Here is a 23,851-nt window from a genome sequence, read left to right on the forward strand (position 1 = left end):
ATCTACAAGCCTACAAGCCTGTGTATATATATATATATATGGCTAAGTGCCTATTTTATATCTAATAGGTACACACAAAAGTATTTTGCAATCCCAAAAAGAAGAAAAAAAAAGTATTTTGCAATCCAAAGACAAGACCTAAACATCTGAATCAATTGACTTCTGATCAGATGGAAGCAATGGATGGATTGGCTTGGGGCAGCTGCTTTCCAGAGAAGGTTCATCTCTGGACTCTAGTCAGCTGCCTTTGATCCAAAGTAAAATATGGATGTACTACTCTGTGGCTACTGTCTACTAAGCTGGAAAATTAATAGGGAAATTTATCAAAATAAAAAAAAAACTCTCACCATTTGTCTTTTATTATAATTGCTATTTATCATTTGACCATGGCATTTTGCATTAAATATCTCAAAAACACTGTGCTATCTAATTTTTTTAACTGTTTATCATATTTATAAATGTACAGTGATCTAAATATCTTTGAATAAGCTAAGGTAAAGTCAAATAAAAGTATTTTAAATATATATATATATATATATATATATATATATATATATATATATATATATATATATATATAAAAGAAACATAATAGTCTCTGCTTCATATGACAATAAAAGTAAAAGATACTGTGTTTTTGATAAATTTTATCTTTAAATTAAAAAATTAAAGAAGTTCAATCATCTGCATGGTCAGGTCACTGCCACTGCTCCTATTGGAGGAATGGAAATTTCATAGGGCAAACACTAATTAATCTTGTAATTAATTTAATTGCTTTGTTAATATAGCAACCTTGTCTATTAGTGAAAAGTGTTAATCCAATTAAAATTTGATATTGATCTAGTAACTAGGAGCCTGCAAGAGTCTAGCAAAGGCCTCTATAAAAGGTTAGATTCATGCAAGGGCATGATCATATGTAGATCTTTCCATGGTTAGATAAGTTTAATTATTTCCAATATATCTTAATTCTGTACGGATCCTGTAGTGGAGCAACAAGTGGTTACTAAGTTGGATTCTTGGCCTTAATTAATTAATTAGCTTAAATTCTCCTTCTGTCATCATGCTGTTTGTACAACTTTGTATAGAATCTGTTGCTATAATTCTTTCTTTTCTTTTAGATCTCCCTTAAACTTTTTCTTGGGTTCCCCAAAAAGATTATAAAGAGCATGTTAGGAGTGGAGAGATATTGGATCAACTAACCAACATGCCCACCAAAAGAAGGAAGTATGACCAAGAAATTATTAATTCTTAATAAAAGTGCAAAGACTAATGGGTTAGTCTTTGCACTTTTTTCTTTTTATTAAGGGAAATTTACATATAATATCATGTATTTTAATAAAATTATGATTTACACGTTAGCGAATATGTTCGAAATATATTCGGTGTTAAATTCGAACTAACATTGTTTAGGTAGATAGAAATATGCCATCAATTTTTTTTAAAAATAATCAAAATACTCTTAGAGTTAGATTATGCTGAGTTGGGTAAGTATAATTTAGTTGAAAGTATATTTTATAATTTAATGATTTAATTAAATTTAATTAGCAGAGTATTTTTAGTACATATTTAAGATAAAGTATCAATGTACAAGTTTCCCTTTTATGAACAATTAATTGAAGTGGACAGCATCTTTGGTGTATATGAGGTTTACTTCACTAACAAGTTTCTAATTAATTCCTAGCTAGGTGGATTTCAAATCACCATTCCCTAGAAAGAAGAAACTAATAAAAAGCCAAACTCCAAGCTCTTTTAAAACCTCCCCCAGAACAAAGTGGGAAAGAGACAGCCACTTGGGGAATAGGAGTCCCATGGAGTCCCATAAACTAAGGGGTTTATGGGAAAAGGGGTGGGTTGGTGATTGGGACATTGAAAAGAGGGAGAGCTGAGACCTGAGACCTGAGACCTGAGACCTGAGAGAGAGAGAGAGGTGGCATTCCACTATGGAGTTAAGCTACATATTTACCTACCCCTCCCCCAACTCCCCTAAGGTTTGATTAGAAAAAAAGAGTGTAGGTTTTGTTGGTTTGTAAGTTGGCAATGCGTGCAGGTGAAGCAGGGCATTGTCTTCCTGCTCCCCTCTTTCCCAGCACTAAAAGTGCACACTCTCCTCTGCACTCTTCTCAAGTCTCTCAACACAGACACACACACACACTCAAAACTTTTTTAACTATTAGGAAGGCAGGCAAAAGCCCAAAGGGAGGAGGAGTTTCTTTTAACTATTAGGATGTGGCCATGAAAGAGAGCATTCATTTAGAGAGGGAAAGGGATTGTATTCTTCTTTTCTTTTCTTTTCTTTTCTTTTTCTTTTTTCTTTTATGGGTAGGACTCACCTTCACCTACTCCTATCTTTCTACATGAATGATGGACTATAATATTTATGTAGATGTTATATATATATATAGAGAGAGAGAGAGAGAGAGAAATTTGCATATAATATCTTATTTTTTAAATAAAATTATGGTTTACATTCTATATCTTTTATTATTTATAAAATAAGCTTTATGATTTAGCGAATATATACAGAAAATATCTTGAGTTAGATTTAAACTATTTCGTTAAATAGATATAATTTATTTTTAAAATAACTAAAATGCCCTTAGTATGATTTAGTTGAGAGTATTTTTATAATTTTTTTAAGTATATGTTTGGTTAAGTTTAACTAACAGAGCTAACGGTATAGTGTTTTATGCACATATTCACTAAATTATAGGACTCGATTTAAAAATAGTAAAAATATAGGATGTTAACCATAATTTTAAAATGTTATATACAAAATTCTTATAAGTACATAGCTCATGCATGTAGTGTACCCATTAGTTTCTTTGTGATTATAATGGAGTTTATGTATGAGAGCTTCTCTAATTTAATTGTATTTATTTATTTTTTAATTTCTAATAATGTATTTTAGTAGCTATTCAATGTGTAAATTATGTGTATTTTATTATAATAAAATATGTATCGATTATAAAATATATATACTCTCAGTTTTATAATACTAAATCGAAAAACTAAATATATTTAAATTGCAAACAAATATATATGCCTTAAAGAACTGAAGGACAAGCATGCAAAAGTCCTATTCATATATAACAACTCATAAATATATAGGGATTTTTACATAATTGTCATCTAAAAATTTTAAAATATTTTGACATTCTATTTGTTAGAATATCATAATTGACACTAAAGTCTTTTGATTCTTTCATAATTGCCATTTGAGTAATTTTTTAGTAGAATATTTCTAATGATTATTTGTATATAAATGACTAAATTAATCTTCTTCTTTTTTAATTTTAGAGTGCAAAATATTTATTATTAATTTTTATGTCACATAAAATAAGATATATATATATATATATTTCGTTATACTATAGTACATACCGGTATAAGATTTGATAGCTTTTAAACTATTTTTAATAACTTGTATCTAGGGATGAAATAGTCTTTTTATATATAAATTATATTTTAATCATAATTAGTTAGATTTAACTAAAGAATGGTACTTTTTAAAGAGCATAACTATTTCGGTGGTAATTATAATAGTTTGAAAGTTTTTGATGACAATTATACAAAAATCTCAAATATGTCTAACTTAACATCGAACTTGTGGAAGAGTACAAAGAGAACTAAAAGAATTATGATATATCTATGAATTTAGGGCTCCGCCATTCAGAAATGCTCGGATCCATCTTTGGATTTGCGTTATATTATATTTATGATCATTAACGAATAGTTGGCTAATTCAATTCTTATCAACATCAATCAGGGCAACCGTTAAATTTTTATTTCTCTCTCAAAAAAAAAAAAATTAAATATACAATTCTCATCAATATCAACTAGGATAGTCTCATATGTGGTTAGGTGGTATAAGAACTGTAACCCTAACCCAAAAGATTAAAAAGGATGCAGAATAAAACATGAGAGAAAGCCTAGCTAGCTAGTAGTATTAGCAATGAGAAGGCCTAGAAAAATTCTAGTAATAATTACATGCAAAGAGAGATCTAAAGATAACCCAAAGGCAAATCTTAGCTTTCAAGATATAATCCGATTATTATAAGAGCATTTGTTCCTTGCTTTCCGTGCAACCAGGATAATTAAAATCACTAAAGACTATGGTTTTAGATAAGCTTAGTTATACAACTTTCCACCTTGAGCATGTGAGTAAGACATCTGTGTTTAGAATAATTCCACAGTAATTATAGATTAATCTTCTAATGGGATTGTGCTTAGGGACTCATGTTGTGAGAGTGATCTCGGTTTCAATCTCAGCGACATCGGTTTAACTATATTTCTCAAAGATTTGATTCACTTTTTGTCACATTAACGTGGTCATTTCCTTCACCATGAGCACCCATTAGCATGAAGAATATTACTTATATATATATATATATATATATATATATATATATATATATTGGACTAATTTATAAAAAAAATATTTAGTTAAAAGGCAAATGCGTTAGCTAAAGATGGCACAAAAATACTTTAGGTATTTGGAGTGATTCCCTGAGCAAGCTTATAGGTTAAGCTAGTAATCTCGGTGGGGGTTGAATCCACCCAAAATGAACCTTGAATATTCTAACTACTTCCCTCCGTTTCTCTAATTTTTCTGGGCTAGATTAATTTTGATGAAATAAATTATGTGAGTAATTTTTTATATTTTAAATAATATTGATGCGGACTAGGTCAGCTTGGATCGCATCATGAGGATATTGGGCTCGATAGATCGAATCTATTTATTTTTTAATTGATTCATGCTTATTTCATGTAAACACTTATAACAAGTCTAGTTAAGTTATGTAAACCTATAAGATAAGTCTAATTAAGTCATGTAGGTCTTTAAAATAAATCCTAATCTGAGTCGTGTAAGCTTTTAGGTCTGGTCATTAGTATACTAAGAAATTATTTTAATCTTAACTTTATCTTAGGAGTAAGAGTAAAATAATTTAAGAGTAGAAATAAACTAACCGTAGCCGATTATTTCTCTAAGAGTAGAGCTAATTTAGAATTCTAAATCTACCTTCAAACCTTAACCACCGTCACCTCCACAAGTCACCCTATTATACGATCGTTGATCATCATCCTTGGCTGTCCACCACCTTCCGACTACGCAACGTTGAATATTTCGACTTCTGTGTCAAGTTTTGACATTTCCTCATTTTTTTTTTATTTTTAACATCATTTTGACCTCGAATTTACGTGAAACTAAATCTATTAGAACTCGTAACTCACGAGGCTACCACCCATAAAAAAATATCATAATTTTTTTACCTCCAGATTGGCCAAAATTTGGTTGCGTAACAAACATATATGTCCATAAAAATTCTAATTTCAGGATCGTTATTCTAATACTTTATATTTTAACCTAACATAGCTAATTTAGCGATATATATAAGAGAATTAATAAAAAAAATTATTTGATAAGTGTTATGAGTGAGTTTAATGGTTACTTTAAACAAGATTTGTATTCCATCAACCTGATTTTGACACCAAACACTAGTTTTTTTTTTAACCCAAAACCGAAAACTGAGTTGAGAGTACTACCTTTTAAAAGTAGTTTAACAACAAAGTCCAATTATAATTTTATCTTTTGATAAGATATCACTTTAATCAACTGTTATTATTTCATTCCTTCTCTAATCTCTCTTTCCTCACAAGCTTTTCAATTATGCATCTCTTTTCTCTACTATATATAAAGAGTATTTTTTTTATTAATTGACATAATAAATATGCTAACTAGTAGATGCCTTTTTTTGTTTTTATTTTTAGTTTACACCCGACCGTATTAATATTTATTATTCGACCCTTGTATTTTATTTTATGTTAAGCTAAGGATTATATTAGGTATTTTAATTTCTCATTTTCAAAAGTAACGGAATATTTATCTATTCTATTACGGTATTTTTAAAGAATTTTACGCAAAATATATAGATCGAATGATAAATAATGAAATTTCTATATGGGTAGAATATAAGCAATGATAAAAATAAAAATACATGATATATTTAATAGATTTCACTAGACAATGTGGGAAGCACTTTATAGTTGCCATGTCCCTATTATAATAGTTTGATCTTTAGTCTCATGCATGTCATGTAAGTTGTGGTAAATTAATTGTCTACCTTCAAAAAGAGCTGTTAGACAAACTAATAGCTCTTTTGTCCCCCAAAGAGTCCAAGAAAGAAGAATAGAGAAAGGAAGAGGGTTGTCACTTGTCACACACTTTTAGTAGTTCCTAAAATATTATTTATTTATTTATTTTTCTAGGTCAAATATAAAACTCTCTAGGGTTTTGGTGTTTGGCAATGCATGATGGCCAACCAGGTGTTGAGAAGCCATCATGATGCATGGGTGTAGGAATCATCAACTCTATTACTCAGGAGGTCTTAAAAGTGTTTAGGTGATTTTTAATTAATTGCATTTTAACGAAATTATAGTTTACGCCTTACATTTTTACTATTGGAAAATTAAACCCTATGATATAGCAAATATGTGTAGAACATATCTTAGGTTAGATTTAAACTAACACCGTAAGAAAATTCTGTTAAGTAGAGATATTTTATTTTTAAGACTAAAATATTTTTATTTCTAAAATAACTAAAATACCTTAGTATGACTTGGTTGATGCTATTTTCGTAATTTTCTTAGTATAGTTAACTTAACCCAGATGTTTGGTTGAATTCTATTAACAGATCTAATAGCAGGATGTTTTCTGTATATATTCGCTAAATTATAAAGCTCAATTTGTAAATAATAAAAATATAGGGCGAGATTAATTACCTTTCTAATCGGAAAAAAATAGAGAAATTGAGCCCTATAATTTAATACCATATAGTTAAATTTAACCAAACTTTTGGATTAGCACTGTCCTTAGAAAACTAGAGAGAGTGTTTTTTGATAAATTCTCTTTTGGGAAAAGATAATATAATTAGCAAACCTGTCAATGCTTTAATACTGTTGGATAGAGAGACAAACTGTTACACATAAATTAAAATTAAGAGAGGATTTAACGACAAAAATAAAATTTTAGTGTATTTTTCCCCTATTTCAAGAAATTTTCATATGATCATTATGTGAAGAGGAAGCTCCTCAATTTTATGGACAAGCCCACTTGGATTTGGGCCGAAACAAATAGGAGGCCTACGATGAGTCCATCTTAGCCCTAGAGGTAAAAACGGGTCGGATTAAATCTAACCTGATCTAGTTCCATGTCCGAATTTTGCCGAATATGGGTTGAGCTTTTGATATCCGAGTTCGTATTTATATGGGATAGTTACTAGATATGGGTTGAAGAATAATATCCAAATTAATATCTACATATGTCATAATTTAAAATATGGAATATTTTTTTACCTCTTGAATTATCACCCTTTCCTAAATCATTGGGCTCATTTGCAAATAGTGAAAATCTAAGGTATAAATCACAATTTTATCAAAAGAAAGACAAGGTGTTATATACAAATTTTCCTATAAACAAGTGGGTAAAGGACTTTCTATATTATTATGTGAATATTTAGTCTAGTTTTTATATATATTTATTGATTGTCTATAGATTTTAGAAATTATATGATTATAGCACAAGATCTTATACACTCAGAATATGAACACAAATATATTCAATATCCGGTGGATATTGGTAGTTACACTTAGGAGATATGACAAATTAATATACTATTCTTTCAGTATATCCAAATTCAAAAATTTTGGATCAAAAAATATTCATCAAAGATTTTGTGTATCTCTAGATGAATTTTTTTCTTCTTAAGATAGTAAATTATAAGATTATATTCTAAAATAAGTTCAATAAAAATAAAATCTGCACATTAATTGATTCCTTCCCTTTTATGTTCTAATGCATGGCCTAATCTTTTCTTTGTTAATTAATAGTTTGTTAATTTATTTTGCTCATAATCTACTGCTGCACTCTACACCATCTTCCTTCCATTTTTACCTATCTCGTTTCTTTTTGAGATTGGATCTTTGCAAGAAAGTAATCAAATAAATATCAAATTACATATAAACCCAAAACCCCAAAATTATTCCTCTTTTCTATTGGTGAATTTGGTGAGCGTTCTAAGAAGAAGTGATCTCCTTGGTCATTTTCGTGCCTTTAAATGTTGTTTATTTGAATTAAGTCCAGTTTTAACTCACAAAATAATAATATTTTTTTTTTTTTGAATTCAGAAAGGTGGCGTTTGCTAATATTCATTTCAACTATTCATTTATTAGCTTATTATATTTCTCATGGGTTGGCTGCGTAAAATTTTGGGAGGTTCTAGCCATAAAGTCAAGCAATCCCATGAAAGACATGAAGACGAAGATGATGGCTTACCATCCAACTCAAGAGTAAGTCTGAGATTTTTTTAATTTAATTATATTTAATTTAGTATATAATATTAAAAGCATATATTTTTTTAGAATTAATATCTATTTTGATTTATCCCAGCTCGACTTTTAGGTAGAATTAAAAAACTTAGATTATCGTATACACAGGATTTCGCTCGAGAATTTGGAGATGAAGATCTTGATCGTGCTATTGCACTTTCTTTATCCGAAGAAGTGGAAGGAGAAAGAAAGTCACAAGATGGTTTGTATAATATCTATTATTTTAGATAAATTTTTTACTTAAGTTTAACATTGACATGAATAAAATTTGTGATCAAGAATGAGCTTTTTATGATTGAGGATGTTTATAATTATTTCGACTATTTCTTTGGCTATTATTTATTAGTTTTTACGCTCTTCTAAAAGTATTTTATTTATATATACATCCTTTTAAAGTTGATATTTGCATATATATATATATATTTTATTATTTGTTAAAATTTTATATGTATAGATATAAAAATTTAAAATCATATCTATGCAAATAAAGAATTTTTTTATTATTCTTAATTACTTATATGTATATCCCATTAGTTTAAGATGGTAATACATAAATTTTATCTTCCATAATTAAGTATTATGTCCTAAAATTAAGTGATAATAATGTATTATTATAGGCATTAGATTATGATTCTAATTTTTAGAAGGATATAAAAGTATTTGCTATAAAATTAAGTCTCCATAACTTAATAAAAAAATTCTTAACTAAGAGAAATATCTGAAAATTAGAATAAATATTTTTATCTTTTATATGTAACTTATTTAATTTTTAAAATGATTAATTTTGAACATTTTATTTTTTATATCTAACTTATTTAATTTTTAAAATGATTAATTTTGAAGGGTATACATGAAAAGAAAAGATAAAAAAACATTCTTTCATTGCACTCTCTGCTATTCTCTTCTCCAACTTCCTTCTAGAAGTTCACCGTCGCCGGTGAAGCGCCGCGTCGTCGTCGAAGCACGCCATTTCCGGATCCTCTACCGCCGGAAACCGTCTCCTTTTCTAAACGAGGGAGAAGTGGACTTGATGGGAATCCGGATCTCCCTTTTCTACTTAAATAGAGGGTCCGAGCAGTCGGGGATTGGAATCCCCGTCCACAATTTGGAGTAGATATCGTAGGGCATTTAGTTGACTAGCTCAAGTCTTCTTCTCGGATTAATTTATTTATTTACTCAAATTATTATGTTGCTTAGTTGTTTCTTCTTCTTTTTCGAGATATTACCATGGGTAGGTGATTCTTTCCACTATGCCATTTCGTGGGTTTCTTTATCTTAGCAGAGGAATCGTACCTCGACGAGGATGAACAACTTGCAAGGGCTTTACAAGAAAGTTTGGACTTTGAACCTCCGCCACATGGAAATGGCGATACTGATCAAGCATCAGCTTCTTCCGATCCTTTTGGATCTAGGTAGTTTTTATTCGGTTCTGTTATTCATTTAGCACTCTTTTGACGGATCTTGTTGATTAGAGATGTTTTTTATTTAAGAAAAAATTGCTGCCACTGCATTGTAATAATCTTGTATGCATGTATTTACAACACCTAATTAGATATTTTTACAAGGTAGTACATAGACGAAGTTGCAAAAAAAAATAATAAAAAAAAAATTGAAACTTGAAACTTGAAAATTTTCACTGTAGCTTCTCGAACGTCTTGATAAACTATGACATGTAAATATTGGATAAAGCATATAGAAAGTCCTAGAAGAAAATTATTTATAAGTTTTGGTACAGGAAGCTCGTAAGTTTGACATAAGGAACTATAATACCTCTATGATTGTATGAGTAAGAGAAAAATAACCATGTTGGGTTGCAAATCTGTGGTCCCACACTGTGGGGGATATCGTGTAGAGATTCTCGTATTAGGTTATACAAGTGGGTGATCCTTGGTGAAGATCTGATTCATCTAAGTGGGTTAGAGTCATACTTTGTCTCTTAGAGGATATCTTTGTTGCTGCATGGTTCTTTCCTGGATTGAAGGTTTCCGCTAAATTATTTTGTGCCTGAGTTATCACTATTCTTTTATTCTCTTTTGTAGTTTGGCAAGATTTGAGCACACATAAAGTGGTATGAAGCATGTATACGAATACAACATAATTCAAATGCATTGACATGTTTAAGTCTTGAAAATAAATCTATGATCCACTGGGACATGTTATGTACTTATATGTGTGTGTATCAGTGTATGTATCACAACACTAAGGAAATAAATTCCTGCACCGGGTCATTGCTACAAAATAGTGTTGTATATTGATGTGCACATTCCATTGACCAGTAATTCTGCATCCAACTTTCAGTCTTTCATTCATACCAGAATGGATTTATCTACTAATTCCCATAGGACAACAAGAATATCTTTTCTTGATTCATTGTACTTTATTTCCCTTTCCTTTTGAAAAAGTTTGTTTGCATTACATTGTCATAGGATATGTGCTGGATGCAATAATAAGATCGGTCAGGGGCGCTTTCTTAGTTGTATGGGAGCTCTTTGGCACCCAAACTGTTTTCGCTGTGATACTTGTCATCAGCCAATAGTCGACGAGGGGGTAATTTGCTTGTTGTTTAACATAAAGAGTTTTCTAAGTTAGATCCAAAACTCACTAGCTTATGTTCCAGTTCCGCGTGCACAACGATCGTCCTTATCATACATCTTGTTACAAGGAGCTTTATCACCCAAAATGTGATGTTTGCGAGCAATTTGTAAGTATTTCAATATTTTGACTGATTCTTTTCCTGAAGCAGTTTGTGTTTGCATTTACCTTTAGCAATTATTAATTTGACATATAATGAAATATGACCTTTCTCCCTTAGAATATACATCAGATCCTGTGTGTTTTGCTTGCTCATTTGCTGAACTCAACCATTGTTCTTCTTTTTGGTGAGCTGCTTAGATCCAGGCAACTGGACACATATTTTAGACTGATCAGTCTTCTTAGATAACAATTTGCTTCCTCTTGTTCAACTTTACCTATAGTTATTGTTATCATGGTTGCTTACTCAAGCAGCACGAAGTCGATGCTAAGGTAGATTAGGATGGGGAAGATGTTTCTGAATTGAGATTAGTCCCATAAATCTCAGACTAATGTCAGTCTCTTACTATGCCATCTTCTTCAGATCCCAATGAACACGGAAGGGCTAATTGAATGCTGGGCACATCCTTTCTGGCGAATACAATATTGTCCTTCACATGAGATGGATGGTACTCGAAAGTGCTGCAGTTGTGAAAGAATGGAGGTGACAATTCTAGCTCTTAAAAGTTTATTGCACCATATATTTTAGTTGTAGTAATGCATAATTATTATTAGCCATTACCTTATGAATGTGCCTAAGTTTCATCTCGTTTGATGCATAAAGTAATGGATTTTCTTTCTTTTCCCTATGAAATTCTAGCGAAGGGATGCAGAATATGTGACTTTAGATGATGGACGTAACCTCTGCCTCGAGTGTCTGGGTTCTGCTGTAATGGATACTAGCGAATGCCAACCTCTTTACCTTGATATTCAAGAGTTTTTTGAAGGTCTAAATATGAAAATTCAACAGCAAGTTCCTATGCTTCTAGTTGAGAGACAAGCTCTCAATGAGGCCTTGGATGGGGAAAAGAGTGTAAGTTCCATGAAACCTGTGAACATTCATCATCAGTTATACTTTAACCTTTCCTGTTTTATTTGCTCTGTTCTCCCTGGGAAGCAGCATCATCACTTACCTGAAACAAGAGGTCTTTGCCTAGCTGAGGAGCAGATTGTCCGCACGGTGAGATTTCTTTGCTTCTGACTACCATGTTTCTTGAACGTCTTGCTTGGCCTGGCAATGTTCTCATTTAATGGTACACTGTTATCAGATATCGAGGAGGCCAAGGCTTGGGGCTGGAAACAGAATCATGGGAATAAAAACAGAGCCACAGAGGCTCACCCGGCAATGCGAAGTAACTGCAATTCTCGTTTTGTATGGTCTCCCCAGGTAAATTTGATTCGTAAAAACAATGTACCTTGGACAACATTATGTTCAAGATTACTCCAGAATTATATTGTCTTTGCCAAGAGTAGTCCAGAATATTGTTAGTTCTTTTATACTGATTTAATGATCCTTGACATCTCCTTCTGTCTTGGTTACTTATGCAGGCCTGATCTACTTTTCACCATTTGTATTATTCTGTCTGCAGATTATCAACAGGTTCGATTCTAGCTCACGAGTTGATGCATGCTTGGCTGCGACTTAATGGTACTTTCCCAACTTAAATACAGTTGATTCTGTTGGACAATTTAAAAGCTAGTTGACCTTGTGTCAATCAGAACTAGCTGTCACAATCTAATAGGCCAACCCAATTTGTTAACATGTTACAACATATGAAGCATATATGGAGAGTTGATTGCATTGCAGGGTATAAACATCTTATGCCATGTTGATTGCATTGCAGGGTATCGCAATCTTAGTGACAAAGTTGAAGAAGGCATATGCCAGGTTCTTGCTCACATGTGGCTGGACAGCGAGATCGTGTCAGGGTCTGCCAGTAACATTGCATCCACATCATCGTCCTCGTCAGCATCCACATCATCTAAAAAGGGTGCCAAATCCCAGTTGGAGACTAAACTCGGAGAATTTTTCAAGTACCAGATTGAGGCACACCCTTCTTCTACATATGGAGATGGTTTTAGAGCTGGCAACCAGGCTGTTCTCAAGTATGGCCTCAGAAATACCCTCATCCACATCAAGATGACTGGGAACTTTCCAGTTTAATTGTTTTGCATGTCTTCATAGAGAAATAAACGGCTAATTATGGGCGATATAACCACATTAGTTGCTACCCATTCCTGTAACTTGCTCGTCCATGATTAATTAATTAATTACTCCTTGTATATTACCACGCAACACTGGATAGCTGCTACTGCTCAATAAGTTGGACATCCAATCCACCTCTGTGGAACTATCTAATAACATGATACAATCTTCTTCTTCTTTTAATAGTATAATGGGTAGTTAGTATTGCACATTTTTATTCTTGGTTGGTGTATAAGTCTATCTTATTTGCTAATAAATCTCTTATCCACAAATAATCTAAATATTATATTCTTTCTCGCTAGAAATATGCATTTGTGTAGGAAACATATGCATGCTTTTCATGTTAGGTGTGATAGAGTTATCACACCTATTTAAGATGGTATTGGGACAAATAAAGATATATCCGATATTTGAATTGTATCCATATGTGTGCTTTCTGGATATAATAATTAAGCTCATTATCCTATTCATAATTTGTATTCATATCCCGGAATAAAAATATAGATACTGATATCATTTTCACCCAGAGAGTATCTCAAATTAATTAGAATTCTCTTAGGAACCTTCCTAAATCCAAAATTTTCTCTCATGGCAGGTAAACTGTTCAAGTATCTCAAATCAATATTTCCTACTTTGATCGAAGAGGAGATAAAAAAGAAGAATAAATATAGAATTTGCCTTGAAAAATGTTTCACCAAAGTGCAAGAGAACACAAGCAGCCTTTTGCTTTCTCTCTTCTCATTTATTTCTTCATCTCTGATACATATATCATAATTTACTGGTGACGGTGAAATTTGAACATAGAAATATTTATACAACTAGTCATTTTAGTCATCTGAGCATAATCTTATTAGCAACCAGTACTTATGTTACTAATCACCTTCAAATTTCAATTGAATGCGATCAATATATAGGTCGAAAGTGCGTTAGATGTTCTCCATCCAATCTAACATTTTATATCTGAGTTTTCGATGTGAATTTAATTAGGTAGAGAAATTATTAAAGAAACTTATATCTATATATCTATAATGTTTGAAATAAGAAGTAAATATAATATGTTTTCTTGTAACTTTGCGACCATTTAATATTTCTGATATTTGTGGATACGATATAGATGTAAGTACTACTGTATTTACGTAGAACTCTAAAAAGATGTTGCTATAAATTCATAAGTATTAAATAAAGAGTTGGATAATAAAATTTATGTTAAATATTTGAGCACAAGTTTAACACTTCTCTTGCCATTAATTATGTTTTGGGTCTGCATAAAATTTATCCTAATAAATGTGTTTTTAAAAAAATAACAAAAGAGTTACTCACACCTTTTGCCACCTCAAGATGAAGTTTTGTAGATCTCAGAGCACATGATCTAAAACTTTCCTCCAGACTTTAACATAAAGTTTGTAATCCATCTTTCATATATAAACAACAGTATTGCAAGTTCTTAATAACATCTTTTATAACCCTATATCTCTTAAATCTCTATCAATTTTAGCCACTTCTATAATGTTCTTGATAACTAAGATCTCTTACGTGACAGAGTAAAAAAGAAAGTAAATAAATGAGAAAAAAATATAGTAAAAGTTAGTTAATAATATTTTCAAACTATTTACCAAAACTACGTGAAAGTGTGTCATCATCTTATAAGTTGATTATGATTGATGATGATTAATTGTTAGATAATAGGAGAAAATTCAATGAATAATAATAAGAAGTCATCGTCATCAATTTTTGTTTAAAAAAAAAATAGGTCACTATAGTTGTCAAGAGAAAGAGATGCATGCATGCATGCAAAACCTACTCTTCCATGCACGTAGCAATATATATATATATATATATATATATATATATATATATATATATATATCCCAACAAAATAAACAGATTATTTGCTAATATTTATTCCATCGGTCCTCCACGCATAACGGCTAACGGCTTCCTGGCCCATCGTTCTGTCCACGTGGATCAGGCGGGCCCCACAACCTCCAACTCCATTCCCATCCGATCTCTTCCACGTGCCTACGCGAGATCGATCTCAACCGCTCGATTCGTCCGACTACCATACCACTCCTCTCCCTCCCTCCGCTAATTTATCCATTCTTTTCGATGTCTCTTTCTTCCTCTCGCTCTCCTCTCCATTCCCGCGCCTCCTCAGCTTCTCTCGCCGCTCCGAGTTCACCCCCGGCAGGAAGGTTCGAAACCCAAATCCTCTCAAATCTTCTCTTCCGTTACGTGTTCTTTGATCCGTCTAATTCAGGAATCTCTTGATCGATCGAGATTCTGGAATCCTAGCTAATAGGGTTTCGATCTATTAAATCTTGAAGTTGATCTGTGGGACAGTAACTGATCAAGGGGACGAGATCTAGGAGGGAGGAGGAGGCCTGCGATTATGGCGGGGACGGAGCCGCAAGTCTTGACGAGGAGGCCGTCGAGGAGCGCGGCGATGGCGACGTTCTCGATGGAGGTGTTCGACAACGAGGTGGTGCCGTCGTCGCTTAGCAGCATCGCGCCGATCCTTCGCGTCGCCGCCGAGATCGACCGCGAGAGGCCCCGCGTCGCCTATCTCTGTGAGTCCTCCACTCCTCCTCCATCCCTCTTGGATCCTTTTTTGTTTATTTATTTTCAAATTTTTGTGTTGAAATTTGTTAAAGGTCGATTCTACGCGTTCGAGAAGGCGCATCGGCTGGATCCGAGCTCGACCGGACGTGGAGTTCGGCAGTTTAAGACCGGCCTCCTACAACGCCTCGAGCGGGTGAGATTTCTTCTACCTTTTCTCAATCTCTTCTCTGCCCGGCGAATTCCTTTCCTTTTTCCCTCTCTCTCTCTCTCTCTCTCTCTCGTTTGTTTTTAGCTCTCAATTCATTGTCTTACATCCATATGTGACGATGATCCTTTTTAAAAGATATTAACCTAGAGAGGTTCGAAAGGCTCTGTGGTCTACAAGAACGAGAAAAGCTCTTTGTCTAGATGGCCATAGGTTGATATTTATAAGCACTATTGGAATATTATTGGTGAGGATCTAGCTAAATATGCACTGCACTGGGGAGAAACTTTAGTTATCCTTATCCCTAAAAAGAAGTTCAGCCAAGAAGGTAGACTAAATGCTTATTTTTCTATGTTATGTTAAAAACAAAATTCTAGCCAAAAATCTTATTAATAGGATTAAGTCTATCTTGACCTCTCTGTCGAACCTAAGCATACAAAGTTTATTGTCAATAGGCACATCTATAATGATATTATCTTAGCTCAGGAAATTATGGAAGTGAATTGCTCAAAGCTAAGGCGTTTCTTGATATCTTGGACTGTAACAATGTTGGGCAAAACAGTTAATCCGAATTGGAATAAGTTAGTTTCCGATTAATTGCTATGAACAATACAAATAAAATATAACTAATGATTAACTAGTAAAATAATAATTAAGGAAAATAGTATTCTTTTATGTTGGGATTCTCACCTATTTCTCAAAAAAAAAAAAAAAAGGATTCTCAACGTAGTACCTCCAAAATTGAATCCAAATCCAATTCATATTTGATTCGACGGCGACATGGCTCGAGGAGAAAAATCTCAATAGATGGAATAGAATACTATAAAGATAAGAGATAGTCTCAAATTATATCTCTCAAGAATTGTTTGGTTTGAGGCCAAATCTAGAATTTGATAAGTTTGTCTTATTTTTTTAGTCTTGATTTTTTTGAGAATGAACTTGGTTAGGTATAAAAAAATATTTAGTTACTAAATTAGGTTAAGGTTCTTGAATTGTTTTAGTGACCCTCTCAGAACTCAAACCAAACGAGCTCTTAGATCATCATAGGGTATTTATATAGGCAACAAAATATCGGGACATAGTGAAAAATAACTGAGCATGAAATTTAATAAAACCTTTTAATAATCATTTATACTTTTATGGTGTATCGAAATAGCTACCTTTTAAGGTTTGAACCTACTATTGATTATGATTATATTAAATTGAGAATCTATAGTGGACTAAGTCTTGAATCATGTCCTTTATCAATCTTCTACAATCACACACATAAGAATACACTACAATCAGCATATTTAGTTTTCACTATGTGTTAATGCTCTCTGAATTCTCATTAGAGTTTTAGAAATAGCTCATTCCTCGTTTTGGTGAGAGTTTTGTAGACTATAATAATGTTGTGTAAAAAAATAATCAAAATCGGGATAATTTAGATTTCCATGAATAAATTTAAAGGTAGGCCCTGGTATGGCCGATTTAATTGATCTGAACACTATTGCAAATAAAATAAATAAATAATTTAATAGGACTACTAAATATTTAATCTAACAATATTGAATAAAAAAATAAAATCCAAGGAACGAGGAGTGGCAATCACTCCCCCAAGGGCATGTTTGGTTATCAAGGAGTGGGGAAAGTGAGTAGTATTGAGAAGTAGAAATTCTTATAGAATTTATTTTCTAATAAAAAGTATTACTTTCTCTTGTTTAGTGAAAAGAAAAACTGTGATATTGGAATTAGGAGACTCATTTTTATTTGTTTGGTCGAGGGAAGTGAAAAAATGAAAGTAAAATTTCCTCGCTCTTTAATGTTTGGTTTGAAAACGACAAAATTGAAAGTAGGGATCAAGATATTAATGAGAAAATATATATAAAAAAAGGAGAAAATATCTTAAAACTAAAACAAATGATTTGTTTTATGCTTTTTATGATACTAAATAATACGTTTTTGATTATAAAGAAAAAATGATGTCTCTCAATCTATGCACAAATTATTATTACTATTTCTATAAGTAATCGTTAATATGATATTTTGTCTATTAAACATAAAAATATAATTGAAACAAAAAATAGAAGTCACAAGAAATATTAATAACTTAAATATATAAATCAAAATTATGTACCCATATTTCCAAATCAAAAGTACAAATTATAAATAATACTTTTGTCCTAAGGATAAAAAGTCAAAATAATTATAGATCACAGAAGTCTTCAAGCCAAGGAGTTATAATTGAACCAAAATAGAAGTCATAAGAAGCACTATTGACTTAAACATAAAATTAAAATTACTATGTCTCTAGATTTTTAAATCAAAAGTAGAAATCATAAACAATACTGTTCTAAATAGGAAAGTCAAAATAACTACATGTCTGAGAAGTCTTTAAGCCAAGGAATTATCTTTGACAAACTTTTGACGGGACATGCATTATTGTGCCTCAATCAAAAATAAAATAAAATATAGTTGACTATTTTATATTTATGTCTAAAATTATTTTATTCTTTATATTTAAAAAAAATTTAAATCAATCCCTATACTTATACTATACCAAATAATGTCTAAAACTAATTGAATGCATGAATTCCCTTATTTTTTAATATTTTTGGAACAAAATACTCTTTTCCTCTTATATAATTTATTTTCTCTTTAAATCCGGTCCTCTATATCTGCTTCCTAATTCCCGACAAGTGCAGCCTACGGGTCAATTTCCTCACAAAAAGACTACGGTCTACGGGTCAACATGGGTCGTTGAGGTAATTAGGGTATTTTGGTCTTTTCGATAATAACCATCTTCTTAAAAGAAAGTGGGGGTGTCTTTATCATACTCTTTTGATAATGGCAACAAGACGACGGCCTCTTTTTTAGGGTTGCGATTCGAACATCTCTTCTCTTGCTCTACTAGAATCTAGTAATTAAAGGTCAGTTTGTTAAAATCCCGTGCTATTTTCACATCGAAGCCCTTGATATGTTTTAGGGCCTAAGAACAGGGGAACTAAAACGCGACCTTGATTGCTATGACGATTCTTTACTTGAAAGAGAGTTAGTATATGAATTTTTGACCAAAGCGCTGCTACAGTAAAACTTTTTTTCAGAGTAGAACTCTGTTTAAGCTATTTCTCAAACTAGTACAACAGTGAAATTACTGTTTCAGACAGCGATTTTTAGTAAATTAATCAGTTTTTCATCGTAATTTTGTATTGGGTTATCTATTTTGGTCTTAAAATATGTAGTTGTGAAGATATGGTAAAAATCTATGAGATGGAATGACATAATGATTTTTTTCAATCAACTGCGCTCGGAATCACAAAATAAAGTTCATAACTCTTCTAAATTTTAATTTTAAATTTGTTATATAATAGTTTATAAATTGCTTTATTTAGAAGCGGTTTATATAGAAACAACGGTGAAATATCTAAGACAACAATTTTTCTAACAGTTTTATAGTATATTAGAAAATTAACTAATCCACTGAAAATCACTATTAATTTCAATAGTTTGAACGGTTACGTATTTTAAGAAATATTTTATACTATAGCAAATACTTTGGTCAAAAACTTGTTAGTATATCCACAAAAATGAAAGATTATGGTGGTAAGTACAAGTTTTAGCTCAAAAATTGAATCCAGATCAGAACAAATCCCGCTCTAGATTAGCCCATGGATAGCAACCTTGTGATCTCCTCCAATCTTTTGACCACAGGGACAATGTTTTGTGAATACGTAGCTAATGAGTTTTGTTAGGTTTTTATTGTTGGCAATTGTGTACAAAATATTCTAAGTGTATTTATACATGTATATGAGCTTTTATACAAATCTAGAAAGTATCTGTTTTGAATAATTACAAGATTATTGGAGAAGAGTTTATGCGTTCACATCGTGTTCATATCGCGTTCACACCGCATTCACGGGGCGTTAACACAGACAGAGAGCCGCATTCACAAGCGCGTTCGAATGCGGGTACATGCGTTCGCACAAATAGAAACATCGCGTTCACAAGCGCGTTCGAACGCGAGCGCACGCGTTCGCACAGACAGTAAGTGCTGTTTCTACGCGCGTTCGAACGTAGCCTAGGCTGTTCGAACGCAACCTGTGAAAATCAAGTTGCCGCGTTTGAATGTACTTGGGCCCGTTCGAATGCACCTGAGATCAAGTCAGGCCGTTTGAACGCTCCCGGGCCATGTTTGAATGCACCTACGAAGTTTGCAATTTTCAGACTTTCGTGAGTTTGGATAAGACTTGGATTTGGCTCTATCTTGGAGATCTTATATAAGTATAGTGATGCCCTAACTCTAGGGTTGTTAGTGAAACAATTTTAAAGGAGACTTCTTGAGGCTACATCGTTTCTTCAACCAACAAGGTCTTTCTTATCTACAAAGCTTAATCTTTCGTCTTAAGGGCTATCTAGACGAAAGAACAATCTCGAGGGCTACTGAGGTTGGACATCAATACGAAAAATAGTGAATTGTGGGTTCTAGCGAGCAAGACTGAGAGGAACAAAGTTGTTTGGATCGATGGGTTGTTTTGTGAGTCAGTCTTGTAACTGCTATTATCCTAGTGATTGGTTTTGATCCGAGTTTGGATCTGTAATTTTTTTTTTTGTTTTGGGTTTTCCACGTTAAAATCTTTGTGTTCATCTCTGCTTTCGTTTTTTAATATTTCTTCCAATTTTATTTAAGCAAATGAGTGATATCATTGCCTAGGGTTTAGATGCATACGTATGTCTAGGTATTTTTTCAAGTTTTACTTTTTACTAGAAATTCCAAGATTTGTATGTAATTTTAGGTTAGTGTATAAAATGATGAAAGTGTTAAAACATGATATACATTATTGGCCTGCTATCTTAACGGATTAAGCTTTTGGGTGAATCGACTCTCTATCAATGATATCAATGATATGAGAGCCAATTTTTCTGGATGTATGAGTTTGGTTCAGACCTTGTGTAATGTATAGAGGCCAAACATAATGTGTTAAAGGCATTTTATGCATTGCTGCTCTGATATCTATCTGCTTTGTCTACTAGAATGTGAAATTACCAGTTTGCTTTATAAGTATTCATGAACATACTTTGAATTCATATTGCAGGAAAATACACCCAGCCTTGCTAAGAGGGTAAAGAAGAATGATGCGCGAGAAATTGAGAGCTTTTATCAGCAGTACTATGAAAATTATGTCCGTGCGCTGGACCAAGGAGACCAAGCTGATAGGCAACTGCTGTCATTTTCTTATTCACAGTGTTTCTTGCAGCCTCTTTGTTTATACAAGTTGATCAAAAATTTATGTTATTAACAGAGCTCAACTGGGCAAAGCCTACCAGGCTGCTGGAGTCCTTTTTGAAGTGCTCTGTGCTGTTAACAAAACTGAAAAAGTCGAAGAAGTTGCTCCAGAGGTTGGTGTTTGTCTCAATAGCTGACCATATTGTTCAATCAGTTTTCAGCCTTTGTTTGTTTTCTTTTAATCTCATTCTTGTATAATTAATCATTGTTAGGTACTTCTACTTATTCTCAACATTATTTGAGTTGTTCTGCTGTATGATGTATGGCTGACCATTGAGCAGATTATTGCTGCTGCCAAAGATGTACAAGAAAAGAAAGAAATATATGTTCCATACAATATTCTCCCGCTTGATGCTGCTGGTGCTTCACAGTCTATCATGCAACTTGAGGAGGTTTGTCATATAATTCTCATTTTAGTCATGTGCTTCTTGTTTATAATTCTATTTGTCAGTATGCTAGGCTTGTGTTTTTCGTGAATCGGGTGAAGAAATATAATATGCATGATGCCCCAACAGGAAATGTCTTGTTCCTAATTAGTTCATGAACAATTTTGACAGGTAAAAGCAGCTGTGGCTGCACTGAGGAACACGAGAAGTTTGGACTGGCCATCTTCTTTTGAGCAACAAAGCCATAAAACAGGAGACTTGGATCTACTTGATTGGTTAAAAGCTATGTTTGGGTTTCAGGTATCTTTACTGTATATTGAATGCCATTTTTTGATGCCATTTCTTTCAATGGATCCTATCTTTTCTTTATTTTGTTTCCAGAGGGACAGTGTCAGAAATCAAAGGGAGCATTTAATCCTACTCTTAGCTAATGTTCATATAAGACTCAGACCGAAGCCTGAACCTCTTAATAAGGCATGTAAACTTCTTCCTTTAAGTTGCATCATCAGTTGTGCTTATGCTTTTATTGGGTTAGACATCTATGGTGAAGCTTTTCTACCTGATTATGTGATGTTATAACTTATAACCTCCCCAACCTAAATCCCTGCCAGTCTGCTAATCCTTCATACTGGAACTAGAAAAATAAGTCTTAAATCAGTTTACAAATATCTGACGGGAATAATACAGCTAAGACTGTGAAATCATGGTCTATGTAGTACAAGTACCTGGTTGACTATGGATGATATCGATCTGCTTATATGTCTCTTGCTTCATACTTAAGCTATTGTGTTGTTAAAAGAATCTCAGACGTCATTAAATTATAAGCTACATGGAATGACCACCTTCTAGCCTTATTAACTGAGACTCCATACATCACTGGACATCAGTTGCATTGCATGAAGAGCATTTTGTTCCAAAGACAAGCCATTCCTTTACCTAGGAATTTTCTCTCCATGGTCCAAAGAGTATATGTAGTATCCTTGACCATATTCATGTTGATTAACCCATTTATCTATCTTGTAGTATTTTGGTAGTTGGCCTCATAGTTGCAATGAAGCATTTGAACTGTTCTTTCCACTGTTTTTGCAGTAGTTCTGTAATCTTTGCATTCCACTTGATTTTGCTAACCATCTCCTCTGAAACAGCTAGATGAACGAGCTGTAGATGCTGTGATGGGAAAACTATTCAAGAATTACAAAACATGGTGCAAATTCTTGGGACGGAAACACAGTCTACGGTAGGATGCTGTTGCACCTTCTCTTATTTGCTTCACTATTTTTAGTGTCTTTATTTGTGTAGCTTAATTTTTGGTAAACTATGTGCAGATTCCCTCAAGGTGCACAAACACATGAGGTCCAGCAGAGGAAGATCCTCTATATGGGTCTTTTTCTTCTTATCTGGGGTGAAGCAGCAAATCTTCGTTTTATGCCGGAATGTCTGTGCTACATCTTTCACAATGTAACATATCTTACCAACATTTTTCTTTCTGATTCTTGCTGACATGACCCTTCAAGTACATACTTCTCCCAATTATTTAGGGTTGGTAAGCATATATATCTTTTCCATAAGAATTATTTTGTGCTTTTAGATGGCATATGAGCTCAATGGTCTGCTTGCTGGAAATGTCAGCATTGTGACTGGAGAAAATATCAGGCCTTCATATGGAGGGAATGATGAAGACTTCTTGAAGAAAGTAATTACACCAATATATTGTGTGATTGAGAAGGTATGCTCCCAGGAGAAATATGAAAATGCACATAAAACACACTTTAGTTTGAGTAATAATTGGTGATGCTGGTTTTCCAGGAAGCGAGTAAAAGTAAAAATGGAAAAGCTCCGCATTCAGCATGGTGTAATTATGATGATCTAAATGAATACTTCTGGTCCGATAAGAGTTTCAGTTCTTCCAGATACTTCAAATATGCTTTTTCTTACTTTAATGCTGATATATTCAATTTGATAATCTCAGGTCAGCTGATTGTTTCTCTTTGGGATGGCCAATGAGTGATGATGGTCAGTTTTTTCAGTCAATTCATGAATCACGGCCTGTAGTTCTGGTATAGTGTGAAACTTGTACTAGTTAATATCTTCACTAAAATTCCACATACAATGGCATGCTGACATGACTGTACATTAGGCTGGACATTCATCTCAAAGGATTTCTAAACGAAGCACAGGGAAGTCAAATTTTGTTGAGTCCAGAACATTTTGGCACATCTTTCGAAGCTTTGATCGTATGTGGACTTTTTATATATTGGTACTACAGGTACTTTGGT

General features: G+C 32.8%; 2 protein-coding genes across 2 annotated transcripts in view; both read left to right on the plus strand.

The window, feature by feature from the left end:
- Positions 1–9,280: 9,280 nt before the first annotated feature.
- On the plus strand, positions 9,281–13,332 carry LOC140800068 (protein DA1-related 1-like). Its single transcript, XM_073154709.1, has 9 exons — positions 9,281–9,797; positions 10,812–10,932; positions 11,003–11,086; positions 11,501–11,620; positions 11,777–11,989; positions 12,077–12,136; positions 12,225–12,343; positions 12,546–12,604; positions 12,801–13,332. The coding sequence occupies exons 2-9, from the start codon at positions 10,864–10,866 to the stop codon at positions 13,118–13,120; spliced, it is 1,044 nt and encodes a 347-aa protein (XP_073010810.1). The 5' UTR covers positions 9,281–9,797; positions 10,812–10,863; the 3' UTR covers positions 13,121–13,332.
- Positions 13,333–15,572: 2,240 nt separating this feature from the next.
- The window catches only part of LOC140800039 (callose synthase 5-like), a 30,662-nt gene continuing 22,383 nt past the window's right edge, over positions 15,573–23,851 (plus strand). The window contains exons 1-13 of the mRNA XM_073154672.1: positions 15,573–15,729; positions 15,814–15,914; positions 20,999–21,120; positions 21,206–21,302; positions 21,471–21,581; positions 21,747–21,875; positions 21,957–22,049; positions 22,721–22,812; positions 22,901–23,033; positions 23,164–23,301; positions 23,382–23,458; positions 23,545–23,632; positions 23,713–23,841. Of these exons, the coding sequence (XP_073010773.1) occupies positions 15,606–15,729; positions 15,814–15,914; positions 20,999–21,120; positions 21,206–21,302; positions 21,471–21,581; positions 21,747–21,875; positions 21,957–22,049; positions 22,721–22,812; positions 22,901–23,033; positions 23,164–23,301; positions 23,382–23,458; positions 23,545–23,632; positions 23,713–23,841 (1,434 nt within the window). The 5' untranslated portion in view covers positions 15,573–15,605. The remainder of the gene's footprint in view (positions 15,730–15,813; positions 15,915–20,998; positions 21,121–21,205; positions 21,303–21,470; positions 21,582–21,746; positions 21,876–21,956; positions 22,050–22,720; positions 22,813–22,900; positions 23,034–23,163; positions 23,302–23,381; positions 23,459–23,544; positions 23,633–23,712; positions 23,842–23,851) is intronic.

The sequence above is a fragment of the Typha latifolia genome, chromosome 13 (assembly GCF_019914945.1).
Source record: "Typha latifolia isolate L0001 chromosome 13, TyphaL0001v2, whole genome shotgun sequence".
NCBI classification, from domain to species: domain Eukaryota; kingdom Viridiplantae; phylum Streptophyta; class Magnoliopsida; order Poales; family Typhaceae; genus Typha; species Typha latifolia.

Bases quoted from the DNA above. Each gene is read 5' to 3' on its own strand.
- LOC140800068 (XM_073154709.1), top strand. From the start codon at position 10,864: ATGGGAGCTCTTTGGCACCCAAACTGTTTTCGCTGTGATACTTGTCAT. The intron at 10,933-11,002 runs GTAATTTGCTTG...CTTATGTTCCAG, and splicing joins AGCCAATAGTCGACGAGGGG to TTCCGCGTGCACAACGATCG. The intron at 11,087-11,500 runs GTAAGTATTTCA...CATCTTCTTCAG, and splicing joins GTGATGTTTGCGAGCAATTT to ATCCCAATGAACACGGAAGG.